Raw genomic sequence first — 17,381 nt, 5'->3', positions numbered from 1 at the left:
AGGAAAGGCCCAATAACAGGCCCCATTAAAACTATTAAGAGCGCCAGAAATAAGGTATTCAAAATTCCAAATCTCTCTCCAGTGAAGAGCAAGAAGAAAGACGCTGTGGTTTGCGAATGGCTACTTGGAGCTCGAGTACGAACACTCTCTCTCCCAGTTCCAGTACTCGCTCATTTGAGCGTTCATCATCGAAGCCCTAATTCTGCCAATTGAATCTGCTCCCTCCTTTTATTTTTTTTATTTTTTTCATTATACAACCTAAAACTGCACTTCGACGGAAATGCGGTTGAGATCCGCAAATGGACAGGGAGGCTAGTCTGCCGGTCCCACCACCTCTATCGTCAAGGTTCCGTCCGACAGTTACTTCAGACACGACGTCATCTTCGTCTTCGTCTTCGTTCACTTCTTCATCTTCTCCGCCGGACCTCTTCCGGCATGTTCAAGCCGCCTTCAAGCGCCACCGCCCTCTCGGTACGCCTCCTCTCTCTCCCTATTCGTCGATTCAATAATCCGTTTATTAATTGTATTAGTAATTTCAGAAGCTGAAATTTAGGGTCGTATGTATCGTTGAATTTATATAGCAGTTTAGTCATTAGTGTTAAATTTATGAAATTTGGGGATTGAAGGCTTTTAATAGACGGCTTTTCTGAAATTGAATTATCATTTTTATGAATTTGATAGCTTTTGGCATTTCCTAATTTATTTCTTGTGTCAACTGTGAGGAATTATTAGGTAGCATGCAGTCAAATAGTATAATGCCTAAACGCTCATTAGTTCCCAAACGGGAAGCATCAAGGTGCTTGGGTACGAATGTGGATATTAATGTGGACACAGATAAGTCTAAAGATATGTTTTCATTGAGTCATGGTCATGCAGTGAAGGATCCAATTTCACAGATTAAGAATGAAGCAGCGACTGCTGTTGCGGAAACTCAAGAAGATGCATCCATTACACCACCTTCAATTTTGGGCACTAGGACCAATACCTTTGATGAGAATTTTAACCCATTTGATGCACAGAGAGATCATTCGAAACTTACTATTGGTTGTAAAGAAAATAATTCATTGACTTTGGCCCATCTAGAGCCTCCACATGATCAGGGTCAGCGAAAAGTTCGATTTTCAGTTGGGAACAGCACCAGTTGTCAAGGTAATTTCTCAGCTACTTTAAGTTTAAATTGTCAGTTTATAGAACTTTTTCTTTTCTTTTTTTTCCCTTTTTGGGATTCGCTTTATCCTTGGCAGCTTTCTTTGTGACATGGTGAAAAAGTTTTCTGCACTTAGGTGATCTATATGATCCTTGAGTTTGTCAGTCTGCTCTGCGAATATATATTGTCTTTTTTCAACATGCAGGGGCCGATGATCGAATGGCCACTGGAATGGAGAATTTATCATCTCATATGGGTTCACTTGCATTGACAGAAATGGAATGGGATGCAAGCAATCAAGTAGAGGTATCAACTGTTGTCAATAATAACTCAAAGCTTCAGCAAGTTCGGAACACAGAACCTGATATCAGTTTGAGGCCTGATGGTGCTTCTTCATTGGCAAAGAGAACTACTGTTGTCCAGGATCAGCTGCACCAATTCAGAAACTTTTTAGGTCAGCCTGCTACTCAGTTTTCTATGGTTGGCTCATCATGCCCTACCTCAACATACATCCATTCTACTTCAGCACCCATGCTTAATTCTACAACCAAATGTTCTCGTTCTCATCAAGAAGGCAGTACTCTTGGTGCTGTAGAACCTGTGGAAGATTTCAGTAGGAATCCTGAGCCTGCAAACCGAGGAGATATGGTACACCTATCATGTTCTTCACTAAAGGATACCAAAACTCCAGTTGATCAGGCAGTTAGGGCACCACAGGCTTCTACTTCGGTTATTGACCCCAAACCAGAAATTAAGAAACAAGAATGGCCAAAGGAGCAACAAGACTGTGTGGTGAAGGAAGGTGGAATACCAAATGATCCTTCTACTCATAAATCAATGGAGGGGCGTCAACATACAGGTAATAGCCCAGAACTGAAATCTCAGGCACCATTGTCAAAAAACTCATCATCAGACATGAAGTTGGAGGCTTCTAAATCTGAAAAGCAGGAGAAGGCTGTAAGTAGTAAAGGGGCATCTGCGCCTCGTAAACGGAATTATGATCCTGACTTGTTCTTTAAAGTCAATGGAAAACTCTATCAAAGGCTCGGTAAGATAGGAAGTGGAGGAAGCAGTGAGGTTCACAAAGTCATTTCATCAGACTGCACAATCTATGCACTTAAGAAAATCAAGCTCAAAGGTCGTGATTATGCAACTGCATATGGGTTTTGTCAGGAAATTGAGTATTTAAACAAGTTGAAGGGAAAGAACAATATCATACAGCTAATAGACTATGAGGTACTCACGTTCAACCCAAACTACTGTATATAATTAATGTGCAGATCCATTTGGAGCAATTGTAATTTTGGAATTCATGACATAGGTTTTATTTGGTGAATGGCTTTCTGATATCCTCTCTTGGTATTAGGTGACAGAGAAAGCTTTGCTTCGTGAAGTCTTGAATGGCTCCATGAACAATAAAGATGGCAGAGTCAAGGATGACGGATATATATACATGGTACTGGAATACGGGGAAATTGATTTGGCTCACATGTTGTCCCAGAAATGGAAGGAAATGGATGGCTCAAATCAGACCTTGGATGAGAACTGGCTTCGATTTTACTGGCAGGTCCTCTGGCTTGACCATGGCTCAATTTGCTATTGCCAATTATGTGTACATCAATTGTTCATATATTTTCTGTTCTCTTATATGACTTCCTTCTGGTTTACTTTGGCTAATTTATTCAATGCAAACAATGATGTTTGCCCCTCCTATTTTTGTTTTGTTTTCATCTTGGAGGGAAAGAGACGTTTTATTATCTTTCAAGGGTGAATCAATGACTATTTTCTAAAGACTATGAAAGGGACTGTATGGAAAATATCTTGCAACTTAAGTTGTCAGTTTGATTTCCCCCTTCTATTAAATTTGAAACCTGGTTTCCTGGTTCCATATATCACTTTTCACATAAAGTTTTTCTTATAAGCTTTTATTAACTTGATGCATTTTTTTTCCCAACGTTTATCTGTGTTCAACCTAGTGTCTAGGAGGTTAACAAACAACTGCATATATGTATATATATAGGGGTTGGGCCTCTTAAATTTAGAGATTCCTTTCTCTGAGTCTTGAATTTCACTGATAGAAGCAGAAGGCTGACGTACTTGTGTTCAAACATTTTGTAGCAAATACTTGAAGCTGTCAACACCATCCATGAGGAACGTATTGTCCACTCCGATTTGAAGCCAGCAAATTTCCTACTTGTCAAAGGTTCTCTGAAGCTAATTGATTTTGGTATTGCCAAAGCCATTATGAGTGATACAACCAACATCCAAAGGGATTCACAGGTGATTAATACTCATGGCTCTTATTATTCTTTTCCTTATTTTCCCTCAGAATGTCACTATATGCAAGATGACATGATGCAGTTCATGCCTCAATTTTGACTGATGAATGCTGCCATGAACTTCAAACACTGCCTTTCATTCTGTTTGTTTAGTATTGATAATCTCTATCTTGGTATTTTGGCAAGAGTTGAGGATAATTCACTGAATGTTTCAACACCTTTCTAGTTCTAGCTGACATCAAATATCTGATTTTATTACTCTGCTTGATTCGATAGTATTCTATTGCTGCAGGTAGGTACTCTGAGCTACATGTCTCCTGAAGCATTCATGTGCAATGAGAGTGACGAAAACGGAAATATTATAAAATGTGGCCGGCCTTCAGATATTTGGTCTCTTGGCTGCATCCTTTATCAAATGGTATATGGGAGGACCCCATTTTCGGAATACAAAACCTTCTGGGCGAAGTTTAAAGTTATCACAGATCCTAACCATGAAATAACTTATGAACCTGTTCCCAATCCATGGCTTCTTGATCTTATGAAGAAGTGCCTCGCATGGGATCGAAATGAAAGGTGGAGGATTCCTCAGCTACTTCAACATCCTTTCCTTGTTCCCCCAGTCTCAACACAACCATCGTCATCTCAAGACCAAAGCTATCAGCTGCTTCAACTTCTAGCCGAAGCTAGTGCCAGTGATCATGAAGCTTCCGCAATATGCAGTCAGCTGAGTCAATTGATTAGGAATCCAGTCATGCTGGCAACAACTCAGTTGTCAACATTGCGAGACCAGCAATGTAAGTTGCTTCTTAAACTATCAAAGCTTTGCTTAGAACTCCAGAAACGTCTAGCAAATCTTGGGGAGAATAAGTAGAGACTGGAGAGTGTAAATTAGTGTGTTATGAGTGTTTCAACTGCGAAGTTCTGTTTTTAGCAATAGGAATTTTTCTGATCAGCGGCAGCCTGTTTCATCCTGTGTAAAATAACAATGTAATCATTTCTGTTGTGATTTTTGACTTCGGGAGTAAAAGCAAAAATCAAATTGTGCGCCTTTCATCCCTCTTGGAGAACTGGCTGGCTGTTGAGTATTATGTTTTTTCGTCCAAGTTTGGGCGTATATGTACGAAAGCACCCTGTCCAATTTATTTCACCTTTAGAACCGTGAAATCCAGGCCTGGGAGCAAAACCAAATTTTCATTGCAATGACATATCGGACGGAAACACCAATACTTTTTTTCCATGCTCCATAAATGACCAAGCTTTCTCTGCTGGAGTCTTTACAACTGAATGCATGTCTGATATCATTATATCAGCAATCAATCCATCATGTGTTTTCTAAACCGATTCTAAACTTCTCCTCGGTTTCTGTCATGGGTCAGAAAGTGAGGGCTATTCGGTATCCACAAGCTGTTGAAGAATTAAAGTCGGGATATCAAATCACTTTATGTTCTTCCTCTCACTCCAGTTATACAAGGATCACTAAATATTAACCAGTGTCAGTAAGTACAGAAAGTTATTTATCTAAGGGCGTATGATCTAGCCATTACTTGAAGAATGAGGAACGCAATCCAACTTGCCCAGCAGTGGAAATTAATTAAACAGAAAGCGAGGAGGAAAAGACACTTGTACAGCAGCCCTCTGACGTCCACAAATATTAATACTACTCTGGTTGAACAGTTAAATACAATTCTCATCAATTAAAATGAACAATAAAAAGGAAACAATAGATCCAACCGTAGTAACTGAAATGGAGAAGCTCAGTGTTCGGGACTCCACTAATTCTGTGTCTTCAGTGCAGGCTTCAAAACAATTGTGTAAACAAACTGTAACAACTCTGGGATGGTGGCGGGCCAAATTCAGATAAATATGCACATGCAAAGCTTGTACATTCTTTATCTACTGGGTTAGCTCATCCTTTTGTAAGGGATTTATCATGGCAGTAACAATCACAGTAGCAACAGTAGCAGGTCTTGTTCCACAAAATCTGACTGATATGGAATTTGTTACTCATCTTTGGATGAAAGTTTATAAGAAGCTTCAGCCTGTGCTTCCTCCAACTTCAAAATGAGTTCCTTCATGAAAGGTGAATTTGTCCCGTGAGTAATTCGTAATATCTCCACAGCCTCGGTCATGGATTTGATTGCATTTTCTGTGTCACCAAGAAACCTTTAACAGATGATAGAACAGGTTAGCACATGGAGATGGATAAAAAGGAGTTTGGGAGTTGAAATAAGAACAATGCAAAGCCCAATCCTAACCATTCAAGTTTCCCACAGGTATAATACTGCAACCCAAGCAAGGGATGGAACTGTGGATATACCCCTGCATTCAAAAGAGAGTAAAATTAAGGATTCTGGTAGCAATAATATCCAAAATTCTCAATTGTAGAACAGAAAACCTAAGTGTAAAATTTTAGACGCATTTTGGACTTAGGAATGCATTGAACTAGATTTGTGCTCCCTATTATAATTTCATGATATTCTGTAGCAGACAATAGCATTCATAGATGGCTTTAAACTCGCTTGCTGAAAACACAACATACTTTGATACACTGGAATGGTTAATCGGCAATATGCAAGTGCTTCTTTCCAATCTTCCAGCTCCATCAGTATCTGAAGAGACAAATAATATGACATTACTAAATTCATTAACCTCAAAATACATTGCTAAAAGTCATGAAATTGTGACACAAGTTATTTGGTTGATTCATCTATAAGGACATTTGGATTTTGGGGTAGATTGATTTCGGATGCCAACCGAAGGAGGATGTAACGGTTTTATCTCAATAGTATTTCATGTGATCTCATACCTCAACAAATCCTTATTAGTCTCGAAAATCCAGCCCCAAATGACTAAGAAGAGGAATGGTAGTTCAATTTATACTTCTTTACCCATGTACCCTTCCAAGTACTGACTATTTTTCTTCTAATGAAGCAATTAGAGCATTTCTTGTCTCACCATAACACCTTAACAAATTGCATCCAGACGAAACCAAGGATAAACCATTTTAAATGATTAACTAAGTCAAACATAAATGTGAAAGGCTGAGATGCATGCTTACTGATTGAAAAGAAATGGCAATCATGAAAGAACAAATTTTCTAGAGAGGTTTAAAAAAAAAAAAAAACTAATTCATAATGTACCTTTATAAGTTTTTCCCGGGTTTGCATCAAATTGACTGAAAAGGGATGGTACAATTTCTTTTGGAGTTTTTCAATCATCTTATATGTAGAGACAACTTCCTGGTGATCTGTTGTCAGTCAAGGATCTATTTGTTCACAAATAACAGAAACAGATAGTCATTGCTCCTCTTGTGAAAGAAAGGATATTTATCCAAATGATAGCCAAAAAAGAAAAAAAAAAGTTCAAGCAAAAATATTACAGGAACAGAATGGGGGAAAGAAAAAGAAAAGGATACTGCCGCAGGATGTTAATGCAAGAGTTTTTTTTGACAATATATTTACTTCACTTGCTATTTTTTTTATCTCTTCCTTACTCCTAACAAGGCCACATTGTTGGCATGTAAATCCCTTGTCATCTGCAGATTCAAGCAGCGCAAAAAAAAAAGAAAAGAAAGAATCAGTCACAAGTGCCATCTCAATGATGAAACTGAAAGTTATTTCTTACCAGAATCTCGAAGCAAGAAGCCACTGCAGCCATCATCCTTGCACCTGTAACCTTCTAGAATAGCACTTTCTTGGATATCATCAAACTGACCCTTTAAAATATATATATATATATAAACTCGATTAATCAGCTGTGAGAGAGAGGAACAGAGGAAATCCAGAATGAAAGCTAGAATGCAACAAATTAAAATGAAAATACAGGTACCAATTTAATGCAGCGAGGACATGTACAAGTAAAAAGGTACTGTTCTTTTAGTGCCTTTTGCCGAGTCATAGTGCTTCCAGCAGTTTCTATATAACTTATTAATACCTAACAGAATATAACAGAACAGATAACATTCAGATTTCGCATGAAATAAGAAGAGTAAGCAGCATTATACCACCTACATTTCACATTAAATAGACTTTCCTAATCAATTAACACTACTTGGAGATCACTTTTGGATATGTTATGTCAGGTAACCAGGTAATCATCTATTAACCCTTATGATATGGGATATTCTAGCAAAGCATTTAGTTAATGTATTTTTTCTTGTACTACATGTCAAAATGACCCAAAAAGATCATGTCTCACCTCTGCACCTTTGGGTACATGCTGCACTGCACGCACCACAGCCAGCCTTCCCTCAAATACTAAAACAGCGTTGGGCAAACAGCTGCAACACTAGAACCATTTAGGATACCACTAGCTTAAGGGATTAAAAACATATTTTCCTTGAGTAGTTTACCTATGATTAATAATAGAAATGACAGGATAGAGTCCGGTCCCCAAGGGCCTTAGTTCACTGTCGCAAATGGTATGTGCATTGCAAGCAAGCTGTGTCAGATAGTTGATAGATCAGATAACAGTATCAATTCATCAGATACCAAGGCTTTCCTACAGGATGAATCTTAATTGTGACATTTTTCCATGATGTGATACATGACAAATACTTTTCATAAACAAAATAATGAGAAATCAATTGGTAACCTGATTGCACCTAGATGTCTATCTTTCTATTTACACAATTCCCAAAGGTAAAGAAATTGCAGTTAAATTTCGTACCCTTAAAGTCAGTAAACAGCATGATTTAAACACCTTCCTGAGTTATGGAAAAGTTTCCAAGTACCCTAATTTTTAAATTTTTATCTTCATTATTAATGTTTTGCACAGCCAAATTGAAGCAGCTGAGATGTTTAAATATTAAATTCCCGAATCAATTGCACAGCTGCTTGGTATCAGAAGCTTGAGAATTTCTCTAGCATCTAGATATAAAGGCATAGAAGAATTTATGGGTGCTTCAAGAAATTATGGTTGACTACACTTAATAATATATATACACCAATAAATTTGGCAAGATACCTTGGAAAAGTTTTCGGCAATCTCGTTTATACTAATCTCTGGCCACTGAAGAATCAGGTTGACAAGGTTGGCGATCTGAGCATATAAAAGCAGTTGCTTCTCATCAATGTCTGACATGTCTTTGCCAAAAAGATTGTTAACGAAAGCAGGCATTAGGGATTTGTTGTAACTGAAACAGAGCACTAAACCAAATTGATTGAACCAAATAATTAATTCAAAAAGGATACGAGCAACCAACGCCTCCACTAAACTATAGTTGTCTGTGGTGGTAGAAGGGATAACCTGGCAGTCGAACAAACCAATAACTTGGTAAAAGTAGTCTCACAAAATCAACCAAGCAACTTAGTTGAAACAAGCCGAGGAATTAGTTACATTATCATTTTGCAATTTTCTTCGAAGGTAGAGTTTCAGCATGAGACGTATAGAAGGTGTAACTGATTTTCGTTTCTCCTTGTCGAGCCTAGAGAGAACTTGGCATTCAAGGCGATGCAACTTCCAGTCCAATTTCTGGAATTTAATTACAGTCACTATTATTTCAGCTCAAAGATAACTTGATATTTCACGGCGACGCTAAACACTTACGATTGGAAATGACAATGCGTGGTGACCCAATTGAAAGTACCTGGCAATTGCTTCCGCAGTACCACACAACTTGACAAGCTGAGCATTTCTTGAGATTACTCGAAGCGAAACATCCATCACACCTTGAGATAGAAGACGAGTTGTTTGGTACGCACACATAAGGCTCTTGGCTTATAATCACTTCTCCTGAGACGTGAAAGCTAAACATAATCAATTCAAAAATAGTTCCCCAGTGAAAATAAGATAAAATAAATACAATAAAATGAGAGACCCGGATAAAAATCTTTGGTGGTATAGAGGCAGCGGCCTTTTTCTGGTAAACCGGTGACAGTCAAGCCACGGTCTTGAAGAGCCCTCTGCAATTCCTCCATTGTTGCACAAAATCACGAAACTGTCTGCGAGTCCAGTAAGCTCTGGAGACTAAAACGACAAGCTTTTAAAGTTCGAGTAATTTTATATAGATATATACATGCTCGGGTCACAGCGCGTTTCACATAATTCAGTCACAACCGCTCGATCACCGAAACGTTTGACCTTACAGTCGGTCCACCACGCGTGACGTGGCATACATTAGAAAATCTACGGCTTCCAAGTCGTCTGTCGCAGTAAGAAATTGACTCTGCTTGTGATACTGACTCGTATCGTTTTATCCGCCTAAGCTACTCGAGCATATATTCCGCTTCGACTCGGCGGCTTTCATTAAGCTCACACAGCGGCTAAGTTCATGCCATTCACGACCACTCACCTACGTTTAATCTCTCCGTTAATTCATCCGTCTTCCCCCTCTATACGAAGTCTCGTTTCTGCAAATACAAAGCCTTTCCGTCTCTCTGCATCATCAGCAGGTTTGAATTCGAATGTTAAAGCTTTCTTCTTTTTTCTATTTTAATTTACTCGTACAAAAAAGAATTAACAAAACTTTGTCCCCCCCCCCCCTTCAGCCATGGATAGCAATTCTTCTTGTATGCTGGTACTAAGTGGGAAATCGTTGGCTGAAAATGAAATTGCTGAATCACTGAAGAGTAATAGCACCCTTAAACTCCCTGATAATAGCGAAGTCTCGATACACTTGCAATCAGAAATTGTTAAGCAAGAGTCTTTTGATGTTGAATTGTTCATGAATTCTCTTGCAACTAATCGATTCGGTCGGCTCCTGATTTGGTCTCCACGTTTGCCTTCGACGCACGACGTCGTTTCTCAGTAAGTAACGCGACATTTTTATTTTTACTGGATTATTTTTTAAGTTATGCATTTGAAAACAATGAAAATGTTCAGTATCATTTCTTGCTAGTTTGATATTATTTTAGTTCTTTTAACAGCAACTTCTGTGAGCTTCCAGTTGGTGCAGTTTGTGTTGCTGATGTTCAGTTCAAAGGGCGAGGTATGGACGATAGGTTAATTATTGTGTCAAATTGTCAATAACCGGTGTGTATTAACCGAGTGAATCATTTAATTATTACTGTGTAAGTTGCTGTGAGTGATCTTCCTGACTAATGATGTGGCTAATATGTACTGATTGATATGGTATTGCATGCAGGTCGGTCAAAGAATGCATGGGAGTCTCCAAAGGGCTGCCTTATGTTTTCTTTTACCATACAAATGGAGGACGGTCGTGTCGTGCCTTTGTTACAATATGTGGCATCCCTTGCATTAACAGAGGCAATTAACTATGTTTGCAGCAGAGATGTAAGTGTTTTTGCACAATGGTTACGGTTTGTGTCTGAGACAAAGACGATAGATGGCCTTGATTTAGGGAATAATTAGAGAGCATGATAAAGAAAGAATGACTATGAGTTTCTTCATTTTTATTTTTATTTTTTGTTTTCTACATTTCCATACTTTCACCTTTCATGACACAAATTTATGTTGCAAGTTCGTTGTTAACATTTGAAGGTTTAGCCATTGATTCCTTGTTTTGAAAACGTGTTTGTTTCAGGGACTACCATGTCTTGACATTAAAATAAAGTGGCCAAATGATCTGTACCTAAATGGGATTAAAGTTGGAGGCATTTTGTGCACCTCAACTTATAGAACTAAGAAGTTCAATGTCAGTATTGGTAAATAGACTTCTCTTTTGATGGTAATGTAGATTGCCTTTCAGTGATGATAAAGTAAAGTATTTGAATTCAATATATTTGCTTCAGAAGTCATAACTTGCGGAGCTTTATTCTCGTTGAATCCCTATTCACGGTTATTCTGGTTCCGTTGCTTTTGAAAATGTTCGGTATATGTCAATGATAGATTTTAATCTATCTTCCCTTGTTCATGCAGGTATAGGTTTGAACGTTAATAATGAGGAACCAACAACATGCTTGAATGCAGTTCTAAGAAAGTTGTCTGATTCTACTTACCAATTTCGAAGAGAAGATGTTATTGCAGCCTTTTTTAATAAATTTGAGACCTTTTATGATACTTTTATAAATCAAGGTGAATCAATGCTTCAACTTGCAGTAATGCATTTGTATTCTCAAAAATAAATATCCAATGATTAATAGATATTTTCTTTGCTGTATGTCATGCAGGATTTCAAACTCTCGAGGAGCTATATTACAAGACTTGGCTACACAGGTGACATGAATATTTTGATGATTCTGTTCTGAGTTTACAGACACATTTACATCTGTGGAACTTATCGCTGGATTAATTGTAAAAATAGATGGTACTTTTACTTGTCCACATTTATGATCCAAAAGGCCATGTTTGAATCTTATTGTTTGCATTTGTGTAAAGCAGAGAAATCACTGAGAGATGAGTGTTTTTTTGGCAGGTTTTCATGTTCATGTCAGTACAATTTTGGCTTTCAACCTTTTATGGCAGTCAAGTGTATGAAAACCCATTAGAAAGTTTCCTCACCCATAATGAGGAATGAAAATGCTCAATCTTGATTCTTTCTTGTCTGATCTGTCACTAAAGTTGAGCTTTCTGAATCACTTTAGCTGGCTGCTTCTTTAAGTTAAGCCTGCAGCTGAGATCTGTTCCTATCTAGTTATCTGTTGGTGGGTGAGAAATTGAGGAGTCACATACTCTCTGGTTGCATTGTCCCTTTGTTAAGGAAAGCATATGTCATACTTGTTCATTGAGTACCGATTATGTTTTTTGTGCTGCAGCGGACAGAGAGTAATCGTACAGGAGAAAAATGAGGACCAAGTGGTAGAAAATGTGGTGACTATTCAGGTATGGCTGCAATAAGTGGTTCCTGATAAGATCATTGCTGTAATTTGGTTGTGGATGCATGTCCAGTGCTGATATTTTCACATTCATACTGCGTGGATTTGAGGAAAAAATCTTGAATTGTCTATTTAATTTGAAAAATGGGACTTAATTGTCAAATATTTCAAATCCTATTTGTTCAAGTTTTAGTTTCTGATGGAAATAATTACCATAAAAACATTGTTGTATTTTGGTCAGCAAAGTACTAATGCAGGGAGAATCTATGATCTTTTCAGTTAGTCTCTTAGAAGAAAAGCTGCTTGTTCCCACCCTCTCTCTCCTCTCTCCCTTTCCCCAAAAAAATATGCCATGTGGAATTTTCTTCTGAAACAAGTAAAATGCTTGTCTACATCAGTTTCTCCTCATTTCTGTTGTCTATGAACTGTACAATCTGTATGGTAGCAAGGCAACGAGTTGTCTTGAGGTATGGAAGGTTGTAAGCAGCTGCTTTTCAGGACAGTATGCATAGTCAACAAGTGCCCTTTCACCCCTTTTTTCCTTTTTTTTTCTTTCTTTTCAACTGCTGTATTGAAGCTATTATGGTAATACAATACGACATTCATTTAATAATAGATGTTTTTCTCTATATCGGCATAAATACATGGAAATCCTTGATGTGAAGTACCGGCAAGCTTGCAGATTGCAAATGATATTCTGTGCCAACTTTTGTGCCAATAGTAATATGTAGAATTTGTTTGTCATTCCATATCGCTAGGATGCTAAATAAGTGGAGATAGAGTAATGCTGTTGATCTAGAACTGCATATAATGTATTTTTTTTCCAATTCTCTTTCTGCAGGGGTTGACATCATCGGGGTATTTGTTAGCTATTGGAGATGACAATCAAATGTGCGAGCTTCACCCTGATGGCAATAGGTAGGGTAATAGCAAACAAATTTTGCACTGATTCCATGAGCAATGAAGAAATTATGGTAAAATTGTGGTTGTCATATTTGTTATTCGCAAGTTCCACCTATTATCCAAAGAGAGATAAGAGTTCTAAGTACCACTGAGAGAGCAAAAAAATTGGGGTATCCATGACACCACTGGAAGGCACTAAGTCAGTACCTTTGGATTAGTACAGGCCGGCATAATGATATGGGCATAGTTATGACAATCCAAATCTGCATATGTATCATCGTAAAATCTAAAAGGAGCTGGAGCAAGAGCCCAGCAGGAGATTATGCTCTGAAAGGTTCATTGGTCCACAGATTCAAACCCTGTGCTGGAAGATGACAAATGATTGCTCTATATCTCTTTCTCATATGCTCACGCTCTGTCAATTAAAGATGCTAGACGTGGGCTTTCGCTTCACCTTTCAGTCCCAATTGGCTCTTGAAATTTTTAAGGTTTTATTGACATCAATCGATGGAAAAAGTTATTGAATCTTTAGGCTTTTAGTCATTCACTTCTGAAGACAAGCTGTTTAATGGAGTCTTCCAAAATTGAATTTGCATTGCATTTGACTTCTGAATTTTATGGTTGCATAAGCAAAATGGAGCTTTATAATAACACTATTTTACTTTCGGATGCAATGGTCGTATGTAATGTCTGTTTAATTTGAATATGATCTAAATGAAAAATAATCGTACTATTGTTTCTCATGTGGCTACAGTTTAGACTTCTTCAAAGGACTGATCAGAAGAAAACTTCAATAAAGAAGATACCCGAGTACCTTCCCCTGGTGGAAATTTGCCACCGCCACGCAACTTGTTCAGTGAAGACCAGAGGTTATTTTATTTAGTTTTTTTTTTTTTTGTCCCACCGCTTATTCAACTTCTCAATTACTAGCGTTTTGGTGCCTTCTTACTTTTTTTCCCCCAAAATCAGTTATAATCTTGGTCAAACTTTATACCCTTTATTTAATTCCTTCAGATTTAATGAATTGTGGCCTCTGTATAATGCTTTTCATTTTTTTTCATTTTTAATACATCTGTGAAATGAGAGAGAATATTTACGGTAGTCAAACATTTGTTGGAAATCTGGTCTTCCTTTGCTAGCTATAATTGATATTCTGTCACTGTTATCTATTAATAATTCAAATTTAAAGGAAGCTAATATGTTTTTCACAAAAACTGACTGACACTGTGATGCGAATACGTCCGTTTGCCATTATATAATTGCTGAATGACAAACACCCTCTGCTGCTTGCCTGTCCGTGCGTCTTTATCTATTTGTGTTTTGGCGAAAGGTGGGAAGGGGAAAAGAAAATTCGTGCCTCCACAATATTCACATGCATGCAAAAGCTTTTCAACAATGAGCGAAGTATAATTCGAGTTGGTGCCCGGCCGGGGTCCATCGGCGGACACCATCTCCATCATAAAATGGAATTATTCTGTAAAAGGCTCCTTCGTTGTAGGGTCCCCCAATACATCCAAATGTGGAAAACACTTGTTCGATTGCAGTTTTTGTCTGCCCATTGCCATGGAGTACGTACAAAGTAAGCCCGCCCATTGCAATTTGCATCGAGGTTTCTGGCTCGTTGCACGTTGAAAACTCTGTGCCGTGCTGTTTTGGAGTTTGGACTTGTGAGCGTAAATGTAACGTGACCGCGTCAGGCATTGTCACAATCGAGAGGAGCCAACTGCTTTTTTGCGCATGGTAAAGCTTTCATTTAATCAATCATTATTGGCCAGTGGGCTCGTATGCGCTCAAAGTTCAATAGCTGAAACTCAATTCTCCTCCAAATAAATTTTGGGTAGGGTTTACTTGTCTTCTCGATATTTGGGAGAGATTCGATATTTCTCTAATATTAAGTGAGAGTTGAACTTCGTATTGTACCATAATATAATTATTAAGAAAAGTTCTGGTTGATTTTTAATTATAAATATCAATAGCATTTTTATCGTAATAATATATCAATATGTTAAAAAAAAATCATGATTGTAATATTATATTATAAGAAGTCCAAGACCTTTTACATGATTTTATTGGGATCCACTCACATAATATTTTTCTTTGAACACAAATATTCATCGTGTTATCTTCATTCAATTATATATTCATTGTATTATCAATTTATATATATGAGCAGTGCTACACATCCCAAATTTTTTATCCCAAATGATGTGTCATTAATTGAGTGGTTGATAATTCTTTACAAGATTCAAGTGAATTAATTGTATTATCTCACCAACTAATTGATAAATAACACATCATTTGGGATAATTTTTTGGGAAAAAAAATTTAGGATGTGTAGCATTACTCTATACATATATATATAAATGTTGTTCCACGACAAAATCTTTGTTTAACTCAAATTAACACCGCCCATAAACTTGTGCTAGTAATTTTATATATTAATCTCGTCTCAGGTTTCGTCAGTTATTTTTCTTTTTTTGTGATTAGCTGTAGCAAATTGAGGGAAATATATACATGCACATATAAATAAGAGTAATGATACAACCACAAATTCTTGTACAAATTTATTTTGTACAAACTGATGTGGCATGATAAGATTGATTGAATTAAATATCACTTGACTCACATGATTTGTTTTTATTAATTTATATTTTCATTCAACTAATGAATTAATGTCACGTCAGTTTATACAAAATAAATTTGTACAAGAGTTTGTGACTGTATCATTATTCTATAAATAATTACGTATTGAACGTGGTCTTCCAAAAGCGGGATTGGATTTTGGTGCTTATTATTATCAACTCTATCATATTAGGACCGAGTTTAAATATTTCTAGCGTCATTAGAGTTTCTCTTGGATACTCTCTAAGCTGTAGCAATTTCTGTACATAAATGTGACTAGAAAAGTGACGAAACCGAATCCAAATCATTAAATTAATCACGAGGGAGAGATAGCAAAAATGACGGGAGTCGTTGATACATCTGCTTTGAAAAGATTTGTACTGCAAGGTTAATGATTTGATCATTTCTTAATTAATTAAAGAGTGAAAGAACAGTAAAGCCAAGAACGAGATCGGTCAAAAATCCTTAGCATAATCACATGGCTGCCATGCGTGGTGGACCAACGTGCTGAAGGTGAAGGAGTTTTTTTTTTTTTTTTTTAATATATAAAAAAATAAATTAAAGAATCATAAACAGTTATTAACGAGTGGATTTTAACTTTAAGAAAGTAAAAAGAAGATGCAAGACTTGAGTCACCAACGGATTGCAAATGATTACGGAAGCATATATTTCATTCGCATTGTCCGAGTGAAAACTGTCAGATCTCACGTTGCTGGTAAAGACGCGTCTAGAAGTGTGCGCAAGTTTTAGAATCTAGATTCTCTTAAATTCAGTAGACACATTTTTTTTTTTTTTATAAAAATTGAAAATAAATCTTAAATTCAGTAGACACTTTTTTTTTTCCCCATGAAAAATACCTGAATAAGAATTGAAAATAAATCTATTAAAATAAAATAACGCAAAGCGGATCCCAGATTCTCAGTTGTGATAGAGATAATAATGGCTTGTTTCCGAAATCAAAATCACCAAGTGTGAATTGAATAATGAGGAAGATGAAAAACCCAACCTTTTTGATTTTATTTTGCGTCCGCGAGGCAGTAGGAAAAGCAAAGATTTGTTTTGAGAATAATTGGCTTTTTGATTAGGTGTGGGCCAAGAATCACATCACACGGCACCCGCCAACTAACCATCAACTGATAACTTCGGCTTCTATACTTTTGGGAAATTTGTCACAAGGATCCAGCTTAGGCCACAAATTTAGATTTTTCCTCCTAATTTTTTGACCCCCCAAGTTTGCATGTGACAGTTCAAATGTTTTTATGTATGGTCATTGTCGTGGTAGTCATCGTCGTTGTTATTATTATTATTATTTGGATTATATTTTTTTAGTCTCAAATTTTACAAGAAGAGTTGAATTTTCATAATAGATGCGGATAAATTTCTTATTCATCAAAATAAATATATTCATTCATATTATAAAATAATCTTCGTTTTTTTTTTAAATTTAAATGGTTACTATTGTGTGAGTAGGATTATTTGAACCTAAGAAACTCATATACTCAATAAATCTACTTTCAAATTTTGAAATTTTATATTTTACTCTATAAATCCGTCAAAACCTAATATAAGCTTTCTAATTTATTTATTTTTTTGTGTACAATTTTGTTGTTGTTAGTTTCCATCTCTCCACTTTTTCTGGTTTTATGACTTTATCCAAGTTTCTCAATTGTTGCAATGGCTTAATTCAATTTTATTTCTATCCAAAAAAGAACGATC

The 17,381-nt window shown here is 36.8% G+C and overlaps 3 protein-coding genes across 5 annotated transcripts; 2 read left to right on the top strand and 1 right to left on the bottom strand.

Moving 5' to 3' along the window:
- The first annotated feature begins 77 nt into the window (after positions 1-77).
- On the top strand, positions 78-4,655 carry LOC18040167 (probable serine/threonine-protein kinase mps1). 3 transcript variants are annotated; one of them, XM_024183043.1, is made up of 6 exons: positions 78-471; positions 877-1,149; positions 1,353-2,383; positions 2,514-2,714; positions 3,266-3,427; positions 3,719-4,655. In XM_024183043.1, exons 1-6 carry the CDS (start codon positions 300-302, stop codon positions 4,295-4,297), a joined length of 2,418 nt encoding a protein of 805 aa, XP_024038811.1. In that variant the 5' UTR covers positions 78-299; the 3' UTR covers positions 4,298-4,655. The 3 variants fall into 3 exon arrangements, with proteins under 3 accessions (XP_024038811.1, XP_006434128.1, XP_006434129.1); XM_006434065.2 differs by having other exon boundaries at positions 733-1,149; positions 1,422-2,383; XM_006434066.2 differs by having other exon boundaries at positions 733-1,149.
- A 239-nt stretch (positions 4,656-4,894) lies between these two features.
- LOC18040166 (histone-lysine N-methyltransferase ASHR1) lies at positions 4,895-9,394 on the bottom strand. Its single transcript, XM_024183044.1, has 14 exons — positions 9,245-9,394; positions 9,014-9,159; positions 8,764-8,898; positions 8,619-8,673; positions 8,392-8,510; positions 7,778-7,866; positions 7,624-7,705; positions 7,255-7,359; positions 7,051-7,141; positions 6,842-6,961; positions 6,567-6,673; positions 5,966-6,035; positions 5,682-5,745; positions 4,895-5,589 (listed from the first exon to the last, which is right to left on the bottom strand). Exons 1-14 carry the CDS (start codon positions 9,342-9,344, stop codon positions 5,427-5,429), a joined length of 1,446 nt encoding a protein of 481 aa, XP_024038812.1. The 5' UTR covers positions 9,345-9,394; the 3' UTR covers positions 4,895-5,426.
- Positions 9,395-9,584: 190 nt separating this feature from the next.
- LOC18042348 (biotin--protein ligase 2) lies at positions 9,585-14,846 on the top strand. The gene is made up of 10 exons (XM_006434061.2): positions 9,585-9,818; positions 9,915-10,173; positions 10,293-10,354; positions 10,511-10,659; positions 10,910-11,030; positions 11,245-11,400; positions 11,496-11,541; positions 12,081-12,147; positions 12,982-13,058; positions 13,798-14,846. The coding sequence occupies exons 1-10, from the start codon at positions 9,698-9,700 to the stop codon at positions 13,838-13,840; spliced, it is 1,101 nt and encodes a 366-aa protein (XP_006434124.1). The 5' UTR covers positions 9,585-9,697; the 3' UTR covers positions 13,841-14,846.
- Positions 14,847-17,381: the final 2,535 nt, after the last annotated feature.

This window comes from Citrus clementina, unplaced genomic scaffold (assembly GCF_000493195.1).
Source record: "Citrus clementina cultivar Clemenules unplaced genomic scaffold, Citrus_clementina_v1.0 scaffold_5, whole genome shotgun sequence".
In the NCBI taxonomy this organism is placed as follows: Eukaryota; Viridiplantae; Streptophyta; class Magnoliopsida; order Sapindales; family Rutaceae; genus Citrus; species Citrus x clementina.
Note: the sequence above shows the minus strand (reverse complement) of the source record. Positions and strands in the feature narration are given on the sequence as shown.